The sequence below is a fragment of the Phocoena sinus genome, chromosome X (genome assembly GCF_008692025.1).
Source record: "Phocoena sinus isolate mPhoSin1 chromosome X, mPhoSin1.pri, whole genome shotgun sequence".
NCBI lineage: Eukaryota > Metazoa > Chordata > Mammalia > Artiodactyla > Phocoenidae > Phocoena > Phocoena sinus.
Genome location: NC_045784.1, coordinates 11,786,324 through 11,804,957, shown reverse-complemented (window position 1 = coordinate 11,804,957; position 18,634 = coordinate 11,786,324). Strand labels below are relative to the sequence as shown.

General features: G+C 41.5%; 1 protein-coding gene across 3 annotated transcripts in view; it reads right to left on the bottom strand.

The window, feature by feature from the left end:
• Positions 1-18,634, bottom strand: part of GLRA2 (glycine receptor alpha 2) — a 195,633-nt gene that overhangs the window by 128,854 nt on the left and 48,145 nt on the right. For all 3 annotated transcript variants that reach the window (XM_032620076.1, XM_032620077.1, XM_032620078.1), the window contains exon 4: positions 15,992-16,215. In XM_032620076.1, the coding sequence (XP_032475967.1) occupies positions 15,992-16,215 (224 nt within the window). The remainder of the gene's footprint in view (positions 1-15,991; positions 16,216-18,634) is intronic.

Genomic DNA, 18,634 nt, shown 5'->3' with positions numbered 1-18,634 from the left:
TTTTATTTCATTGAGATCAATGCCATGAACTCTTTAAAGTAAGGGAAGAGTAAAAGAATCAAAATGAAAATCTCTAGTAATCAAAAAATTTTAAAAATTTGACACTTTATTAAGGGAGGGGAATCTCAAAAGGATCTGTGGGTTTAAAACTGTTACTAACACAGTAAGAATCTATTTATTCTTTTCTATTTTTTTAAAGAGGAAGTACTTACATCAAACAAAAATATGTCCATCATATAAAAATAATCAGAGGGCATGTGTATAGTTTAAGTGAATCAGAACTAGAAAATCTGGAAATTTCATTATGATTTTGAAAAGTTTACTTTTGAGAAATTAGAAAATAATAATAGCAAAAATGAATACAGCTTAAAAACATGCAACAGGAAATTCAGTTGTATTTTGTTTGCTATCGGAAACAACGCAATTTTAGTATTCTTAATCATAGGTTTGCTGAATACAATTCTTCTGTGAACTTTTCACATTTATTTAGGGGGAAGAGGCTTCAGACGTGATATTTCTGCCTTTGCGGCAGATCTAACAATCCTATAGGGACCCAGAATTCTTGGGATCAGAACTATTAACAGCCATGGAAAACCCCACTGAGAGAAATTCCCAATGAGCCTGAAACTCTCTCTGAATTTTGTCTTAGCTGAGAACTCAGTGGGTATTTCCCTTCTTCCTTATTTATTTTTCTAATTTCCTTTCTAGGTAGGTTTTGTATGGGAACTCAATGGGTGCCAATAACAAGGAGGCAAGTTAACAGCTCCCCACTTTGCTAAATCACGTCATCCGCTGAGCAAATGGGAAGCGATTGGAAAGATCTAATCAGTTCTTTCATGGCCAACAGAGCCCATAATTTATGATGTCTAGTGTACCACACATCCGCAGGCCTAAAACTCAGACTTGCCTTTTACTTATTTTTTTCCTTTTCATTGAAGCATATATTAAACACAGTAAAAATACACAAATCTTAAGTTACAGCGTGATACCTTTTTGCATCTATACCCACCTGTTTAACAAGCACCCAGACCAGACTTAGAATATTCCCATCACCCCAGAACATTCCCATGTGCTCTCTTCTCAGTCAAGAACCTTCAAAAGTAACCACCAGTGCTTTATTTAAAAGCTATCTTTTAATTTAAAAACATGAGTTTTGGGGAAAGAACGGGACGATATTATTTTGTACAGAGATGCAGAAATTGCACCAAATAATACTGACACATACAACATATACTAAAATGTGAACTATTTTTATCCCCTTTACTCTGGCTCTCCATCTTTTTTGGGGGGGGGGTCTCACAGAATTAAGTATTTTTATTGAAAGTCAGATTTTTTGCTAGCAGACAATGCCTACAGCATGTCAGATTTGCTCTCCTCTTCCTCACCATCTAAAATATTAAGGCCATTGCGTGTGAAGGCAGTGAGCTGAGGCCACCCATCTTCCATTTGACTTTTCTTAAAGAACTCATTCGCTGAAGCACTGTCGCGCATCTCCCACTGTCACTGTGACGACATGCGTGCATTCAGGGCGCCCCTGCTCCTGTTTGCACAAGGGAAGGAATAAAGTTCCCTTACAGAGGCCCTACTTCTTTATAGAGAGTAAGAAGGCTGAGTGAACATTTTGATTTTAAAGGCAAAAGGGTAAGACAAAGCACAGGAAGTCAGCTTCCGCCCAAATCTCCCTCGCCTTCCTTACTGCTCTCCTATTCAGTTCACCTTGCCATCAAACCAGCTCTTGGGTTTATACCTTATTTAAAGTTTAAAACAATGATAGATGCAGACATTGTAAACTGAGTTAATGTTATACTTTTTAAAATCAGATATATTTTTAAATTTACTTATTTCTCTCCTACGCAAGGTTCTTCCCTTATGCAAGAACCACAAAGGCTACAACTCTCTCTTTTTCACCATCTAAAATAATGCCTTCAACAGATGAGGTATTCAATAAATATTTGTTGAGCAAATGAATGGATCTTCGTCCTCAAGCTCTGTGGGAGAACGTAAGGCTTTTATTCAGCAGAAGTGGGAAAGGACAGAGGATTTAGAAGAGAAGAAGGGTCATCTGAGCCCACGGGGTGTTGCCAAATTCCCAGACTGGCAAAAGAAGCCAGAAAGCTGGCCTGGCCCTTTCTGTAAGTTGCTAGCATTTCTAGTGGGAACTAGAAATAAGGCAAATCAAGCTGAAAGAAAGCCCGGAAGCCCTGTCCACCTGTCCTTGAGCCTTGCTCAGGTAGCTGGGTCCACGGCCAGGACTGTTCTCCTATTGCTAGAAGCATGCGAACTGATCACTTAACTTTATAACGTCATGGCGGACGGGAGGTTCCTTGACTCACAAAGCAACTACTCGTTCATAAGGCACTCAGTATTAGAAGTGGAAGTCCATTCCCAGCAAAAGATTCTTGAGGGAAAAAAAGCCACTTGAAGAGAAAACGAATTTTCAGGTGGAATTACAAATTGTCATTAGGGATCTTCCTGCTTAAAGCAAAGATTGCCAACATCCTCTTTTGAGAGAGTGAATTCTGATGGTCGTAGTAGTCTGTCTTGTTTGGAAAGGAGGGGTAAGGGGATGCTTCTGTGTTTCAGGAAAAGCAAGAGTCTCAGGTATATTGCTGCTGTTCCTGTGTCAGAGACCATGCTTAGCACACTCTGTGTAGCACACTGCAAACCCTAGCAGTACACAGAAATATCAGAGGGGACAGAACCTGTGGTGTTCTTTTAGGATCAAAATACTTAATAAGGAAAGATAAAAATTCAAGTGATGTCGATAGTATTGACCATCATTCTCTGAGCACCTGCCGTAGGTCAGGTGCTCTCATTATTTTGCAGTCATGGAGTACCATCCCACGAGGCACACAGCATTCTCTGTCTTTGAGATAAGCACAGTGGAGCTCAGAGAGGTTAAGCCGTTTTCCCAAAGTCACAAAACCAGTAAGCAACCAAAGTTAGATTTGAACCCAACTTTAATTGATGTCAAAGTTTATTTATTATTTTCCACTCTACCACATTTCCTCCTTAGAAAAAGAATCTGTTATCATCCTCTTTTGCCTGTGAAGCCAGCAGAATAGGTTGTAGACCTTTCATTTTTTCTGCAGGCATCCAGGCTTCCCATGACTTTTCCTTTTAAAAACTCCTCCAGCCTCTCCTGGCCACCTCACAGAGGAGAAGCACCATTGACTGGGGATCTAGGGACCTGGGTGGTGGACCAGGCTTACAGAGAAAGAGCAATTTGACCTTAACTAAATCTCTGGGCCTCATTCCTCACCCACGACCCCATCCTGCTCAAAATTTCTATGATTCTAAACTGTAAGTGACGGTGACCAGCATGAAGATTTCCTCTTATAGGTGAATTTCCACTCTTGAATATGATGAAAGCCTGAAGTCCAAATAATAATGCTTCTTAAAATTGGAACTTTCTGGTAGTCTGGGTATATAGGTGAGATATTTGTTTCCCCCGTAGGGCTTTGTCATCCAACATCCTAGAATGCTATCCACTCTTTCTCCAAGAACATAAGGACAGCCTTACTGTACAATGTAGGTCTGTTGACCCTTTCCTCTCAGGTGTACCTGGAAATCTCTAAACCATGTGACATTCTAACGTCAGGGAGATTTGACAGGATGCATCATGTATTGAACAAGAGTGTCCTCCTAACCTACCTAGACCTTAAATGAAATTAGCGTGGGGCAAGTTAGAAGTCAAGTTAAGTGTGCATCACTTATTTATTTTTTTTTAAAGATTATTTTGACGTGGACCGTTTTTTAAAGTCTTTATTGAATTTGTTACAATATTGCTTCTGTTCTATGTTTTGGTTTTTTGGCCACGAGGCGTGTGGGATCTTAGCTCCCCAACCAGGGATCGAACCTGCACCCCCTACATTAGAAGGCAAAGTCTTAAGCACTGGACCACCAGGAAAGTCCCAGATGTGCATCATTTATACAACTCACACATATGGGGAGAGGGAGGGAAGAGTTAGAGGAGTCATTGGATTAAAAGACCCCACCAGGCTGGTTGTCTGATCAAGATCTCCTTTAGCACCGTGGGTTTCGAATTCTGGTGGGCGTAAGTGTCATCCGAAGGGCTTGGTGGGAATGCAGGTTCTCAGGCCCTCCTGAGAAGCAGCTCAGGTAAACTGATGCTGGTCTTGTGGAGCACATTTTAAGAAGCTCTACTTCAGCATGTCCCAAGGGAGGACTTTTATGTACTGTCCCTGTGATGGACCAAAAGGAGAAAAATTTGAAAGGGGAATAGGAAGGGATTGAGAAAGGGGTCTGTGATTTTTCAGTAGCTCTAGCACTCTCTTTGGAAAATACGACTTTCTACTTGAAACCAGGTCCGGCCAGTGAGGCCCAAGTAGGCTTCTAAGTGATTGGACCGGGGGTAGTGAGACAAGGGGGCTTAATCACGAGCCTCAGTCACCATGGCGTGGCATGCTGGTAAGGTCAAGGCAGTAATAACAAGGTCAGTTCATTGGCACCAAGAATATGGTGGGTGTGGCTAGAAAACTGGGAACGCTGCTAAGAGGGGTGGAAGGTACAGCAGAGAGGAACCCAGACCAGATGCTTATTAACACACACGAGTGTGCAAAGGTGGACAGTGGAACTCTAGTCAGGGCGCTGTCTCTGGTCTCTGACTAGAAAAATCAGCCGCCGAGAAATTTCAAAGGAAATTGGGGTGGTGGCTGCAACATTCACTGCATGAACCCCAACTAAAAATTTACAAAAGCTCCTGGTACTGAGCAGGGAGGAGGTCAGAGCGTGGAGGAAGACCAGCTCCAGGTCTTTCGTGAGGAGGGATTCGTGTTAAACAGAACTCCACCTGGGCTGTAACCTACTACATCCATTTAGCAATTTTTGGCAAGCATTTATTGAGCCTCATGCTATCAGACTCTTGAAATAAATTTCTCTCTTGAAGGAGATCGTAGTTTAACATTACTAAGATATTAATATATATGTGTATATATGTGTGTGTGTGTACATACATATATTCTTTCAGTGGAGTCTATCCCAGTAGTTCTGCATTTATTATTCAACTTTTTAAAGTTGTTTTCAAATTCTCATTTAAAGAATCCTTCCAGATTATGTAAATCAGACATAGTTGAACTAAATCAAGTAAAAGGCTTTTCATTCATTGTCCCTTGGGGCCTAAATAAGCGCTCACACTGATTGGGTAGAGCAGATAATCTACCCTTCCAGACCTAGATCCTGAGAGGGCCCTTTGGGTCTGTCAGGGAAGTATGACTTGCAATAATCATTTGATGACCCTGAATCAAAACTCAAGGTACCCGCGAAAGGATCTTTATCCACAGAGGACAAAAGTAATTGGTCCAAGTTTGGCTAGGCATGCAAGGCATGAAATGTGGCTGTGCTTTTTTATACAAGTAAAGGTTGAAAATTCATGGCTGCCAAGTATAATGAGCTAATAGACATTTAGCTAAAGGCTTCCATGACTATTAAGATGCAAATCTAGGGAGAGTATGGTGTCTTAAGTACCGTTAGTCATTTCCTCCTTTGTCTATATGAGTTGATAGATTCTCAGGTTCCCTACCCATATCCCTGAGAGCAGACTTTGATACTGAGAGTATCAAACGGAAGGATGAACCTAGGTGGATAACAGGGCTCAGAACCCTGTGGCTAGGACACCAGAGAGAAATCATTTTTTCAATATTGTCTAGGGCTGAAAGTAAACCCCAGGTTGGTCGTAAGCTGTGCAGTTAGACTCTATCCCCTTAGTTAATTCCAAATAAATATAAAGCCTGTTTTTCCATGTTGACCTTGGGATTTTCAGGAGATGAATGGCAACACTGCTGGTTCATCAGGTGTTCTACTCCTGTCCCCTGACTAAAATGCCAGTGGCTGACTAGGAAGGTCCATGTTTACCAAACATTATAAAGGCATCACAGAAAATACCCATATGCATTGAGCGCTACTAGCTGGGAAGGACAGAAATACAATATCTGCTCCCATCTGTGCCTGGTCCCTTCAGAAAATGTGCACACATATGGTGGGCCCGTGTTAATTAAGTCCAAATATGGATTGGATTCAACTTGGAGAGCGACTGATAAATCTGCAGCTAAAACTTTTCCAAATGTTTTGATATTTCCTGAACGAAAATGTTTTGAAGGTGGTAAATGGGAGAGGGCTAAATGGAACACCATCAGAAAGAAGAGCTCAAATTATCAAAGATTCATGTAACCAATTCTGCCCACAGTTTAGTTACATTTTAAATTTCAGTCATTTCACGGCTAGTATTTATTTATACAACCAAATGTTCATGAAGATAAAATGTTATTAGCCTGCACATTAAAATAATGACAACTGACTTGTCCACAGTCACTCTGTTGCCTCAGTTCACAGCTATTTAATGGTGACACTGAGGTGAAAAAAGAGGGAGTAGCACTGTATAGCAGTGTCTTATTTGGGATCCTTTTACTTTTGGTGAAAGAGAAAAAGAACAAGTGCTTGTGAACTGCAGATATGGTTTTAAGAAAACCAAAGTAACTTTTCATCTGCTGACAGCTGAGAGCAAAATTGTGCTACTTTGCTGGTATTTTGCCGCACTAAGACTTCTGCTGTGGTAACTGGCGGAGACTTGCTGGCCACTGTTTCTGGTGGCAAAGGTTGGAGAGAGAAAGAACGGAGTCTTGGTCAGATGGTAGGATGGTCCATTCTTGATTAGATAACACTTTGAAACCAAGCACAATTCCTTAGTTGACTCTTAACAAGCGGCTGAAGAGGGGGCCCAAGCCCTTAGCTGAAAAAAGATGCAACTGTCACTTCTGCTAGGAACGATATACCTCCCAAAGGAAGGAAACCCAAGGCACAGAGAGTAGTCATCTGCTTGGGACTCATGGAAGGTGAGTGGAGCCTGAGTGTAACAGGTACTGAGTAAGGAAATGTCCGTGTGTATGGATTAGGAAGAATGGGGAGAACTGTCTCGCCACTCCCCTCCCCTTATTCTACAGCCAACCCAGGGTGATTATGACATTCACTGAACATTTATCGGGGACTGAGAAAAACTGCAGATCAAAGAAAAATTAAGTGACTTCTCATGGTCACTTAGTGAGACTGGATTTGAACCCAAGTCCTCCTGAACTTCATTTTTTTTTTCAATTTTTTTTTTTTTTTTTTTTTTTGCGGTACACGGGCCTCTCACTGTTGTGGCCTCTCCCGTTGCGGAGCACAGTCTCCAGACGCGCAGGCTCAGCGGCCATGGCTCACGGGCCCAGCCGCTCCGCGGCATGTGGGACCTTCCCGGACCGGGGCACGAACCCGTGTCCCCTGCATCGGCAGGTGGACTCTCAACCACTGCGCCACCAGGGAAGCCCCGCCTCCTGAACTTCAGAACTGACATCTGCCCCACCCCCTTAGTGTTGTCTTTAATCCCTTAGCTCACTTGTTGCTTTCTTTCATCTAACTATTCATATTTAGCAAAATATCCCCACTAAAACGAAACATCGGATAAACAATTATTCTGTTGTCCTTGGAAAGGGATGATCAATCCCATATGGGACGGCCTTCCTCTGAGTGTGTGTCACGTTGTAGAACTTCACATAATTATATATGTCCTTAATTGTCTTTCAATGACTGTCCAGTGATAAATGTTGTATCAGATGTTGGTTTGTAATTTTAAATGCCACGAGCAAGGATAGACTTATTGGAAAGACTGTTGAGCTTTGAGGATAGACGATTTTTTCCCATTTTAAAACAGAGTGTCTTTCCTTTGAATTATGTGCTATGAGAATGCACTAAAGCAATTCATGCGTTTCATAAGAGCCATGGTGATATTATTTGTGTTTATTTTGAGATTAACGTCATCGAGGGAGCCTTTGAAAAGCAGCACTGTGGACCAGGCAGAAGCCCACGTCAACATAAGTTGAGCAGGTTCACCAGGACCTCTGAATTTCCTTTGGCTTCCTGCCACAGGAAAAGTCAGGTGATTAATAATGGCAGACTAGCCCTCGAACTCTGTTGGCTCCAAGCTACCAGGTGATTTCCTTTAGTCTTATATATCCAGTTAATAATTATCCTAGCCAACCATCTTTGTATAGTTGTCTGAAAGTATATAAACCCATAATTCATGAACACATTCTAAAATAATATCTCACGGATGCTCCTGCTGGTTGAATCAGAGGGTACAAATGATCTAATTTGCGATTGGGAAATTTCTCAATAGGGAGCTCAGTGTTAAGTATTTGTCACGGTGTAAACTATACGTTGAGTAGAAGGCTGCCTCTTAAACAACAGGTAGTCCAACCTTCCCTAGCCCACTCCAAAATCAGTTCCTCTCCTCAGATGTTCAGTTTGGGAGGAAACGGTTCAAAGATCCCAAAGTAGTTTGAGATAGGCACCTTACAATTCAGAATCCCCTCTTGCTGGCTCCCAAACCCTAAGGGACATGAAGGACCCACTCTTATTTCCTCATCCAGAAGGAATTTTGCGGTTTGGGAAAGAGGAGATCATTTTGAGACTTATTAGAGACTTATGACGGAGCTAGAAGGAGCCTCAGACTTGATCTCATCTCCTGGTTCAATCTCATTTTATAGTAAGGAAACCGAGACTCAGAATAATAAACTGATGGAGTTAGAGAGGCTGGTCTTTGAGCCTAGGGGATACAGTAAATGATGGAAGGAGGTGTGGTGCTCCTGATGCCCTAAGCTACCTTCTTGGTATTCTGTTCTTTGCACCATCACCTTCAGAGCAAACTCTAATGAATGTTAATGCAGTGGAAAGTTACCTCCAAATGGAGAAAAACCTGCTGGTTGCTATTGCTAGTCCAGTCAGGCAAACAGTCAAGGAAAAGTGGTCATGCTGCCTGCCATGTATTTCATTGCATAACCCCCTTTTTTTCCCTTCAAACAAGGGTAAAATCCTTACTCTGTTGTGTTTGAACCAGTATTATGCCCTTGAGTGTATGTGTCTTTCGGAACCCAATCAGGAGCTCAGCAGAGCTTTCCAGCACTTTAAGAGAGTCTGTCATGTACAGAACACACTTTCTAGACTTTAATGCTTCTGCCTTCAGATGCATCTTTTTTGAGGACCACTGTCCAAAAGTGCCCCCTCTGCACCACTTAGCTCAGCTCCTGCTGAAGCCACCGGCATATATGCGTGCCAGCACGTCCCACCCTCCCAACCTTGCTTGCCCTAGGGAGAAGGGAATCGTGGTTTCCATGGCATTTTCCAGCACTTCTCTGAAGCCTCATTGCTTAATTCTGATGTGGGCGCTTATGTTACAGTCATTAATTACCGCATTAAGTCAAGTCCCAAAACTAATGAGGATTTGGACACAGATTTGGAAGATGAGAATGTAATTTTGCCTGGATTATAGGATATAAAGATAAACATGGTCCAAATATGCACAGAGAGAAGAAATCACAGCTTTGCATAGCTGCCTTCTAATAGAAAATATGGGCTTACATGTCTCATCACAATTGAGAGTAAGATAATCAAAGTATCACCATTGGTGACATTTAGGCAGGTCTTAGTTCACTGTGCATTCTGTTTTCAGCTCTGACGTCTAAATAAAGAATGTCCTTTTTTCCTATGCCATAAAAATCATTCTATAGCCAAAGTTAGAATCTGTGAAGTTCTTGCATCAGGCTGTAGGATGAGTCAAGGGTGGGAGGCTTTGTTAGAAAAGTTGGCCTTTTATGTGTGTGGATGGAGTTGGTCATTAGACAGGATTATTTGGGGAGCTCTGTTGGATGTCTGTCTAGAAATCTACACCCCACCTACTCTCAGTGGTGCCTGTAATCTATCATCAGAGGTAGAAGGCATGTCAATCCCCAAGAGTTCTCTATGACAACTCAGATACTACTGGGATGGTGGAACACTGAATCATCAACACCTGCAATTATGAATTGAATCAAAAGGAATTAACAAGTAAATCACCTCTAACACCATAAAGGAATAAGTTTCAGGTCAGATAAAGTTTGATGATGAGGGGCTCAGATGTCTTGATGATGCAGGGTGCTGTTGTGGAGGATCAGTCCCATAACTGTTTATTGTTTGGAGAACTCTATGCAGTTGGCAGGTAGCATAGGGCCCCTAGGTACCGGGTCGGTAAAATAAAAGACACTGAAGGCAAACAATAATGTCCAGAGATCGTGGGGATCTATCCTGGTCAGTTTACTCTTCGTCTTAGAGACTGGGACAGAAAGCACAATCATGAAATTACAAGAAAATACCAAGGGCCCTAGAGTACAGGGCAACGCCACTTTTGACTGTCTATGCATATAGCATATAGTGTATTCTGCTAAAGCTCTTAACCAAATCATCTCTTTTTGAAAGCTGAGGCAATAGAGGTTCAGGGAGAGAACAAATTTTCCCTAGGTCACACAGCTAGTTCTGAGGCCAGAGACACTAGCCCAAGGGTGTTTGACTCTAAAACCCCAGTCTAGGGCTTCTCTGGTGGTGCAGCGGTTGAGAGTCCGCCTGCCGATGCAGGGGACACGGGTTCGTGCTCCGGTCTGGGAAGATCCCACATGCCGTGGAGTGGCTGGGCCCGTGAGCCATGGCCGCTGAGCCTGCGCGTCCGGAGCCTGTGCTCCGCAATGGGAGAGGCCATGGCAGTGAGAGGCCCGTGTACCGCAAAAAAAAAAAAAAAAAAAAAACCCCAGTCTACTATAGTATCAGAAGGAACCAGGATAGCATTCAACATCATAAGGTTCAGAGTAGGCGCTCTGAACCATACAGCAAACTGAAAACTGCAAGATGAAGAACATCTTGGTGCTGATTTTACACACTGTAAAATTAAACCGGCAACATAGTTTTGGTGACTAAACATATGTCCACTAACTCTGGTGGGATGAAAATGTATTTCATTTTCAAAAATGAAACAAAAACAGTGAGGTAATCCCTCCATCCTCCTAAAAATGGTAGCCATTTGTTTATCATGTTAACAAATGTGGGAAAAAGCGACTGATTTAAGTTGTAGCAAATATGATTTAAGTTATATAAGGAGGAGTTTCTGCACAATGTTCGAGTAACTTATTATAAGATCCAAGGAGAGAATATAAAATCTCCTTCTCTGAAGGTCTTTAAAAATAGAATAAGTTCTCAACAGGTTGTCTGAAGGTAAGGAGTTGACTTAATGACTTTAGTGGGTCTTTTCAGCCCTTTGATCCCTGGGATAGTAAGTTTTCAGAAAGTAGATATGCTATATAAGCTATACATGCTGTATAAAACTTATCAAATGAGCTTCCTATTTGAAGGTCAACTGTGGCATCTTGAATTTAAAGTCTTTTTAGACATTTGCGAAATTTTAAGATACTTTGTATTCTCATCTTAAATCTTACCTTCTTCCTCCACTAGTCCTTTGAAAATTGAGTCCCCAAAAGGTTGGTTCGAAAATGACATGTGTTTGGTATTGTATTTGTTTGTGTCTTTGGATTTGAGTTGGAGTAAATGAAGAATTAATGTGGGGTAGGAGATGATAGCTCTGAAATAGAAGTCAAGAGCTTTGATTCTTGTCCTAGCTTTCCTATTTATGGGCTCCATTATTTTAGCTCATTTAACTTTTTAAAGAAGTCACTTCCTCATCAGTAAAACAAGGATATTTTGCCCTGTAATACCTTCAATTAAAAAAAAATCCTATGCTTCTATAAAAGTCAGAGTTTTGGCAGAAAAGTCTCAGAAGCAGTGGGAAGTAAGGGAAGAAAACAAATATTAGCAAAGACATTGTGGACATATGAGACCAGCTGCTCCTCTTTAAAAATGCTTACCCTCGAGCTTCCCTGGTGGCGCAGTGGTTGAGAGTCTGCCTGCCGATGCAGGGGACGCGGGTTCGTGCCCCTGTCCGGGAGGATCCCACATGCCGCGGAGCGGCTGGGCCCGTGAGCCATGGCCGCTGAGCCTGCGCGTCCGGAGCCTGTGCTCCGCAACGGGAGAGGCCACAACAGTGAGAGGCCCACGTACCGCAAAAGACAAAAAACAAAATTAAAAAAAACACAAAAAAACAAAAATGCTCACCCTCTCCTTTTCTCTTTCATATCGCATACCATAGGTCATGATGCCCTGACTTCTACTACAATTCATTATATTCAATTCAGTAAATATTGTTTGAGCACTAATATGTATTATACCCAAGGCTCACCTCGTTATTCCACTGTGGATTCAGGCCTTTTAAAGTAATATGAATTTAGAATTTGACTGTCTCTGAAGAGGGTATACAAAGCAAGATGTGTGTCCTTGTTTACACTTTGGTCAAAAATGGTCAACACTTAATGGGGTGGGTCAACAAAAAACATGAAAACAGAGTAAGATCAAACATATGACGGAAGTGAATAATTTAAAAAGTAATCAGAGGATAAGTGGACAGAAATAGGCTTGACATCATCATCAGAGACTATGTCCTGCATCACTGGATGGAAATTTTCTAACACTGAGCTAAGACCTTTGGTTCCTATTTAAAAGATTTGTTTAAGTTTTACTCAGGTGCCTCAGGTGTTTGAATCTGCAGGACATGTATGGATTTCCGGTCTATTGTCACTCCCTTTTAAAAATCTTGGTCTTCGGGCAAACAGATATATTACCTCTTGGGAAGTGTGACCTTGCTTGTTATGAAGTCAGTGGGCTGCAGAGTTCTCTGTGTTCTGCTTGGCCATCAAAGCCTTGGGCTTTGGTTTCCATGCAGAGTTAATTCTACCTCTGCTCCTACAAAGCTAAGAAAGCATAGAACTTTTCCTGGCTGAAACGCTACCATCCATTTGCTTTAGGTTTTAGGAAAATTCAAATACAAAACATAGCCATAGAACATTATTTTTCTCACGTGGCCCAGTGTTGAAGTAAGTATTAAAATGTGTCAGGTGGAGGCAATTCATGAGTTTATCTTTGGTACTTCCGTTGTATGCCTCCCTTCTATCTTTCTTAACTCTCTTCGTCCTATCTGATTTTTCCTCTCAGGCATCCAACATGCTCTCTGTCACTATTCTTCACAGACATTAAACCTACTATCAGAAAGAAAATTTCGTATCAGCTCTTTATGGCTTAGTATGAATTGAGGATAGGGTTTTCCCTCTCCTGGGGGTATTTGCATTGTGAACCTTAGAGTTGAGGGAAAGTCCTTCCTAATGGAATGTCAGCAAGGACTTTCCAGCACCTTTAAGACACCAAAAACTGTACTTTAAACTTGAGTTGGACCTGCAGCTGGGCCTATATTAGCGCTAATTCCTCCTTACCCTCTAGTTAAATTGAGTCCAGTGACTCAAGTAAACAGGAGTGTGGGTGCCGACCCCAAAATTCTAACGATATTTGAGTCACAGAATTCATTTGCAAAGTTAGAGCCACTTTTCTTTTCCTTGTTCCCTATTTATTCCTACTACTCAGTTTATCTTATGTCTGCCTGCCTGGTTAGACTGGAGCCCTTCCAGGACAGAGACCACATTTTACTCACCTCTGGATCTCTAGGCCCAGCACCGTGTCTGGCTCATTGAAAACCCTTCCAGGCAAGCAATTAGATTCCTGCAATTCAAATCTGCCAAGAGCTGTGTTTCCCTAAAATGGCATGCCCAGTTCTCCTGCACCAAGGGTCTTTCCCCTGATTTCATAGAATACCCACAGTGAAGGAAAAGTCTAAACCAGCCTGCCACAGGACAAACTCCACCCATCCCAAAACAGTCGTGGGGTATTTCAGAGCCTACTGGGAACCAGAGATAGAAGAATTGCCTCTGGATCGAGTCTCGGGGACATTGTATTCTTCATGGTTCTAGAATGGAAGGGCCTTTATAGAACAGAAGGAAAAAAAAAAAAAACCCTGGTTTTATTTCGGCAGTGCATGATGCCAGGTATTTACTAGAGCAACTGCCACCCAAGGCCCAGAGGGTTAGCTGGAGCAGCTGATACCCTGTGCTGCTTTTTATAACTCTCCTTCCCAGCACCATGCTCTATATATGTCCCATTTCATCAGGTCACATCAACTTAGGTTGTGCCCAATACCGCATCTTACACCAAATGCATCACCATGTGGAATATTCTGTGTTTCCTTAAAAATTTTTATAAAAATAAGTGTAAAGTTTCTTAAAAATAAGGGGGAAATTTCCCTGGTTCTTTGTGGAAGCGGTGACTTTGCCACTTTTTACAAATGAGCAGCCTCTTTCCTTCCAAAAGACATTGCAGCTATCTGCAACCAGCAAGCTGTGAAATTACTAGGTTAAGAATGGAATCTACAGTACAGACCTAAATTGTATATAGAGTTGTGAAATGCAGTTTTTTGGTGGTGGTGAGTCTGCAAACTTGTGAAAATCATTTGCAAAGACACTAGCTGCCTCTTTTTTTTGTTGTTGGTAATAAGATTGGAGAGAAGGGGAATTCTCTAAAGAATCTTTAACATGTCAATATTTATTCAATGTATTCGATTTCTCTCATATACAATACACTGTCTTGGCCCTTTGGGAGGGGTTACAAAAGATGAAAAATCCGAATATCTTGGCTTTAAAGAGCTTATTATTTAGAAAGAATGTTAACTTAAAAATGCAAAAAAAAATGCAAACAGCCATCATTTCATTTATTGAGAGCATACTCTGTGTCATGAACTGTGGCAAGTATTTTTATTTACTCTATATCAGGGGTTGGCAAACTATGGCCAAAGAGCTAAATCTAGTCCACCACCTGTCTTTGTAAACAAAGTTTTATTGAAACATGGCCACACCTAATCGTTTGAGTATTGTTTATGGCTGTTTTGTGCTATAATGGCAGAGTTGAGTAGCTCTGACAGAGTTGAGACAGTCTGACTGGCAAAGCTAAAATACTTTCCATCTGCCCTTTACAGAAAATATTTGCTGACCTCTGCTGTATATAATTCATTCTCACAAGAATACTCTGAGTTAAATATGGTGTTTCCCATTTTTCCAATTAAGGTAACTGAAGGTTATAGCTTATGTAACTTAGTAAGTGGCAAAGCTTCGGTTTAATTCTAGGTTTGTCTGATTCCAAAAGTCTGTGTTCTTATGCTATATTTGTGTACAGAAGTAGCCAAAATATGGGATAGGAAGAAGTCAGAGACTTACAGATTCACAGAGAAACTATTATGAGAGTTCCTAAAAGGGAGTGATTATTTTGATTGTAGGGTGATATTCTGGAGAATATTCTGGTGAAGATCATATCTGAATAAAAAAGCAAAAATGCATCTGAGAAATTTTCTATCCCAAGCTCAAGCCCAAGAAATGTTAACAGATCAAGATCACATGTTTAGTTAGAAGTAGATCTGGGATTAGAACCAGTTTTCCGTTCACTGAGCTCAAAGTATGCGGTCAGTGACGATACTGAGCCATTGAATCTTTGTGTGTGTATGTGTGTGTGTGTGTTTAAATGCTATAGAATGGCATAATTATTTGAAATGAGAATTTGTATGTTATGCTCAGTAATTGAACTAAAGGGCCTGCACTTCCTTTATTGAACCAATCAAAAACATATTTATGGGGCTTCCCTGGTGGCGCAGTGATTGAGAACCTGCCTGCCAATGCAAGGGACACAGGTTCGATCCCTGGTCCGGGAAGATCCCACATGCCATGGAGCAACTAAGCCCGTGAGCCACAACTACTGAGCCTGCGTTCTAGAGCCCGCAAGCCACAACTACTGAGCCTGCACACCTAGAGGCCGTGCTTTGCAACAAGAGAAGCCACCGCAATGAGAAGTCCGCACACCGCAAAGAAGAGTACCCCCGGCTCACCGCAACTAGAGAAAGCCCGTGCACAGCACCGAAGACCCAACACGGCCAAAAATAAATAAATAAAACAAACAAATAAATAAAAACATATTTGTGCAGATATTTATATGATACCATCACCTACCCACCATCCTACCTAATATATTTTGGTTATGGAGAATTACACTTCTGAGACCATGGGAACCACTGGCACTCTCACCAACTTTAAGTTTAAATAATAAACAAGAGACCACAAAGGATAATATTCATATACATCTTGCCCTGCAGAACCGTGCAGCTCTAGGTCAGGAGAAAAATGGAGAAGGGAGCAGGGGGCAGCCGAAGGAAGCTTACCTGATACTGTAGAGGACTTTGCCATTTTTTGAAATGCGAAGCAACTTGTTGTCGGTGGTGACATCATGGAAGTTGGCCCCCTTCTCATTGGCAAAGAACAAATCTGGTTTCCAAATGGAGTCCAGCATCGATGGGTCCAAGTCCAGAGAATCATCAGGGTACTCGCTATAAGCCAGCCGTGAATCATTCCACTGTTGTCTCAGAAAAATATTCACTCGGTAGTCCTACAGAAACGCCATGCAGAAGCGTTACTTCTTGCCCACTCTGGCGTATTTTCCCCTCACTCTTCTGCCTGATTCAATGCATGCAGTGTTGGTATCTGAGTAAACCCAGCTGTGTATATCTTGGTCAAAATAAACCACTCAGTTCTGTTAGGAGTGGGAACAGAGACGAGAAGGAAAGAAGACTTGACCAAAGCAGAACACTAATGGAACAAGTTGAGCTGGTTGAATTTTTGTTTCACTTAATCGTTCTGGAAGGAAATAATACTAACTCAATCTGATTTTGCTGTAGAAAAAGGTAATGATAAGTACAGGAGTCAGTCTGTGATAGCAGATTGTCAAATAAAACCTATTCATTTTCCAAATCAGAAATGACATGATCTCTATTTTCAATCTGCTCAGATGCTCTGGGCAGAAGAAAACCCACTCTGTAATTTTGGTAGTAGAAATCTTATCATAAAACTCTGACATGATGGGCCAATATTTTTTAAATTCATCAACATAAATATTAAGATGGTTCATGTTGACAAGATAATTCCCTTACAGCTACTTTTGAAATTCTTAAATATTTTATCATTTCTCTGAATGGGTTGTATCTACAGTAGTCAACTGGAGATTTCAAAACAGAAATCTTTTTCATGTTTCCCTAAGCTGAGCACCTTTTGATAAAGGTGTTCCTCCCTGTGGGAGCCTCAGGTACACCCTGTCATTCCCACTTGGCATGGGAATTTTCTTCTGTGCTAATGAATCAGTAACTTCTCTTCAGAGGATTTCTACTCAAAGGTCTTTAGGTTCATGGAAACTGTTGCTTCGCTTGACAGAGCAGACCCAATAAAGGCTTCAACAGTATTCCCTAGTCAAGCAGGACTATGGTTCAGAGCTAACAGTGGTCCACATCTGCCACTGTGGTCATTTAGGGTGATATATACTCATCCCATTTTACTCTCTTTCCTTTACCTTTTTCACCTTCATTTGCTTTGTTTCCACATCTTTGTTTGGGCACCTGGATTTTGAGTCATTGTTTACTTTTCTCTAACAGTGACCAAACATGTCCTTGGTTTGCCTGAGAACTTTCCCATTTTAGCCTCAGGTAAACATGAAATTTTCAGGGAACCCACTCAGTCCTAGGCAAAACTCAGATGGTTGGTTACTTTATAAGGTACAATGGAGACCACCTCGGGTTGGTCGGTTTTGGTCAATCCCTTTAGAGCCAAAAGAAAATCTGTAAGTAAGTTATAAAGATCAGGGTGTATGCAAGAGAGCTTCAAATCCAGTTCCTTCTGCTTATTACCAAACTCTCCAAATTCCCATGACTTTGCCCCCCAAATACAGCCATCCTGATGATCAGGCTGGTAGAGTATTTTGGAAATGGCAGTTCTTAGAAAGAGTGCCCACTGTGGGTTTAAAGAATGCTAATAATCAAGTAGTTACTAACTTCTGAAAATCAGTCATCAGAACCCAGCTTATTAGGAAAAGCTGAAATATTAAAAGAAATAACTGTACGTTTCCTTGTTGTACAACATAAGGACTTTCTGACTTGGAAAATTTTATCAGCTGACTTTTATTTGGGATTATACCAGGCTCGCACAGCAAATTCCCAGACCTAAGAGGGTGCTCTTGTGAGGCCAGCCAGGCTTCCACCCCATTCTGTTTGCTCACTGGTTGCCCCCTCCTTCCATGAGTGAGCCAAGAGGATGGCAGAACCTCAAAGTTCTCCCCATCACATATTTTGCATTTTGGGGATTGTCCAAAGGGACCAGAGGGTAGTAACTGGAAAGAGATTACCAGTTCAGTGTTTCATTGGCAACAGGAGTGACTGGAACCTTTGGAGTTTTGTGTGAGTAAAGAGTGGGAATGTGTGATTTGTAGAAAATCAAAACAGGGGCTATTGAAAATATAATAATCCAATTTGCGTATAAATAGGCACTGGATAGATCAACTGTGAGATTTTCTTAAGGTTTCCTGAAGGAAAAAAATGCAGTGTCTTCACTGTGTGACATCTACCCCTTTTATTTCCCTTAGGGTGGGAACCAATTATCCTTCATAAAATTTTGTGTGTGGGGGTCTATGAGCTTGTTTCAGTAGGAAAGAAGAGGACATCATCTCTTAGCCAATTCTGGAGGTAGAAGAACTCTAAGTACAAGAAGTAATGACAGCTGGAAATAACAGAGGTGAATGGGTTAAATTTCTTAGGCCTTTGGGAGGCCATTGAGGCCCCCCACCCAGGAAGGAAACATAGAATGGGAGAGGCCATGAGACGCCAGATAGCGAGCACTGGGGGGCAGAATCACCAGGACAACATCATTGCAGTCCTCCTTTGAACCTGAGAATGATTTAAAGATGCATTTTGAGAGACTCTAGAGAATATTACTTTGGTGACATACAATATGAAAACATTGACCTTTTAAAAAAAAATCTCAAT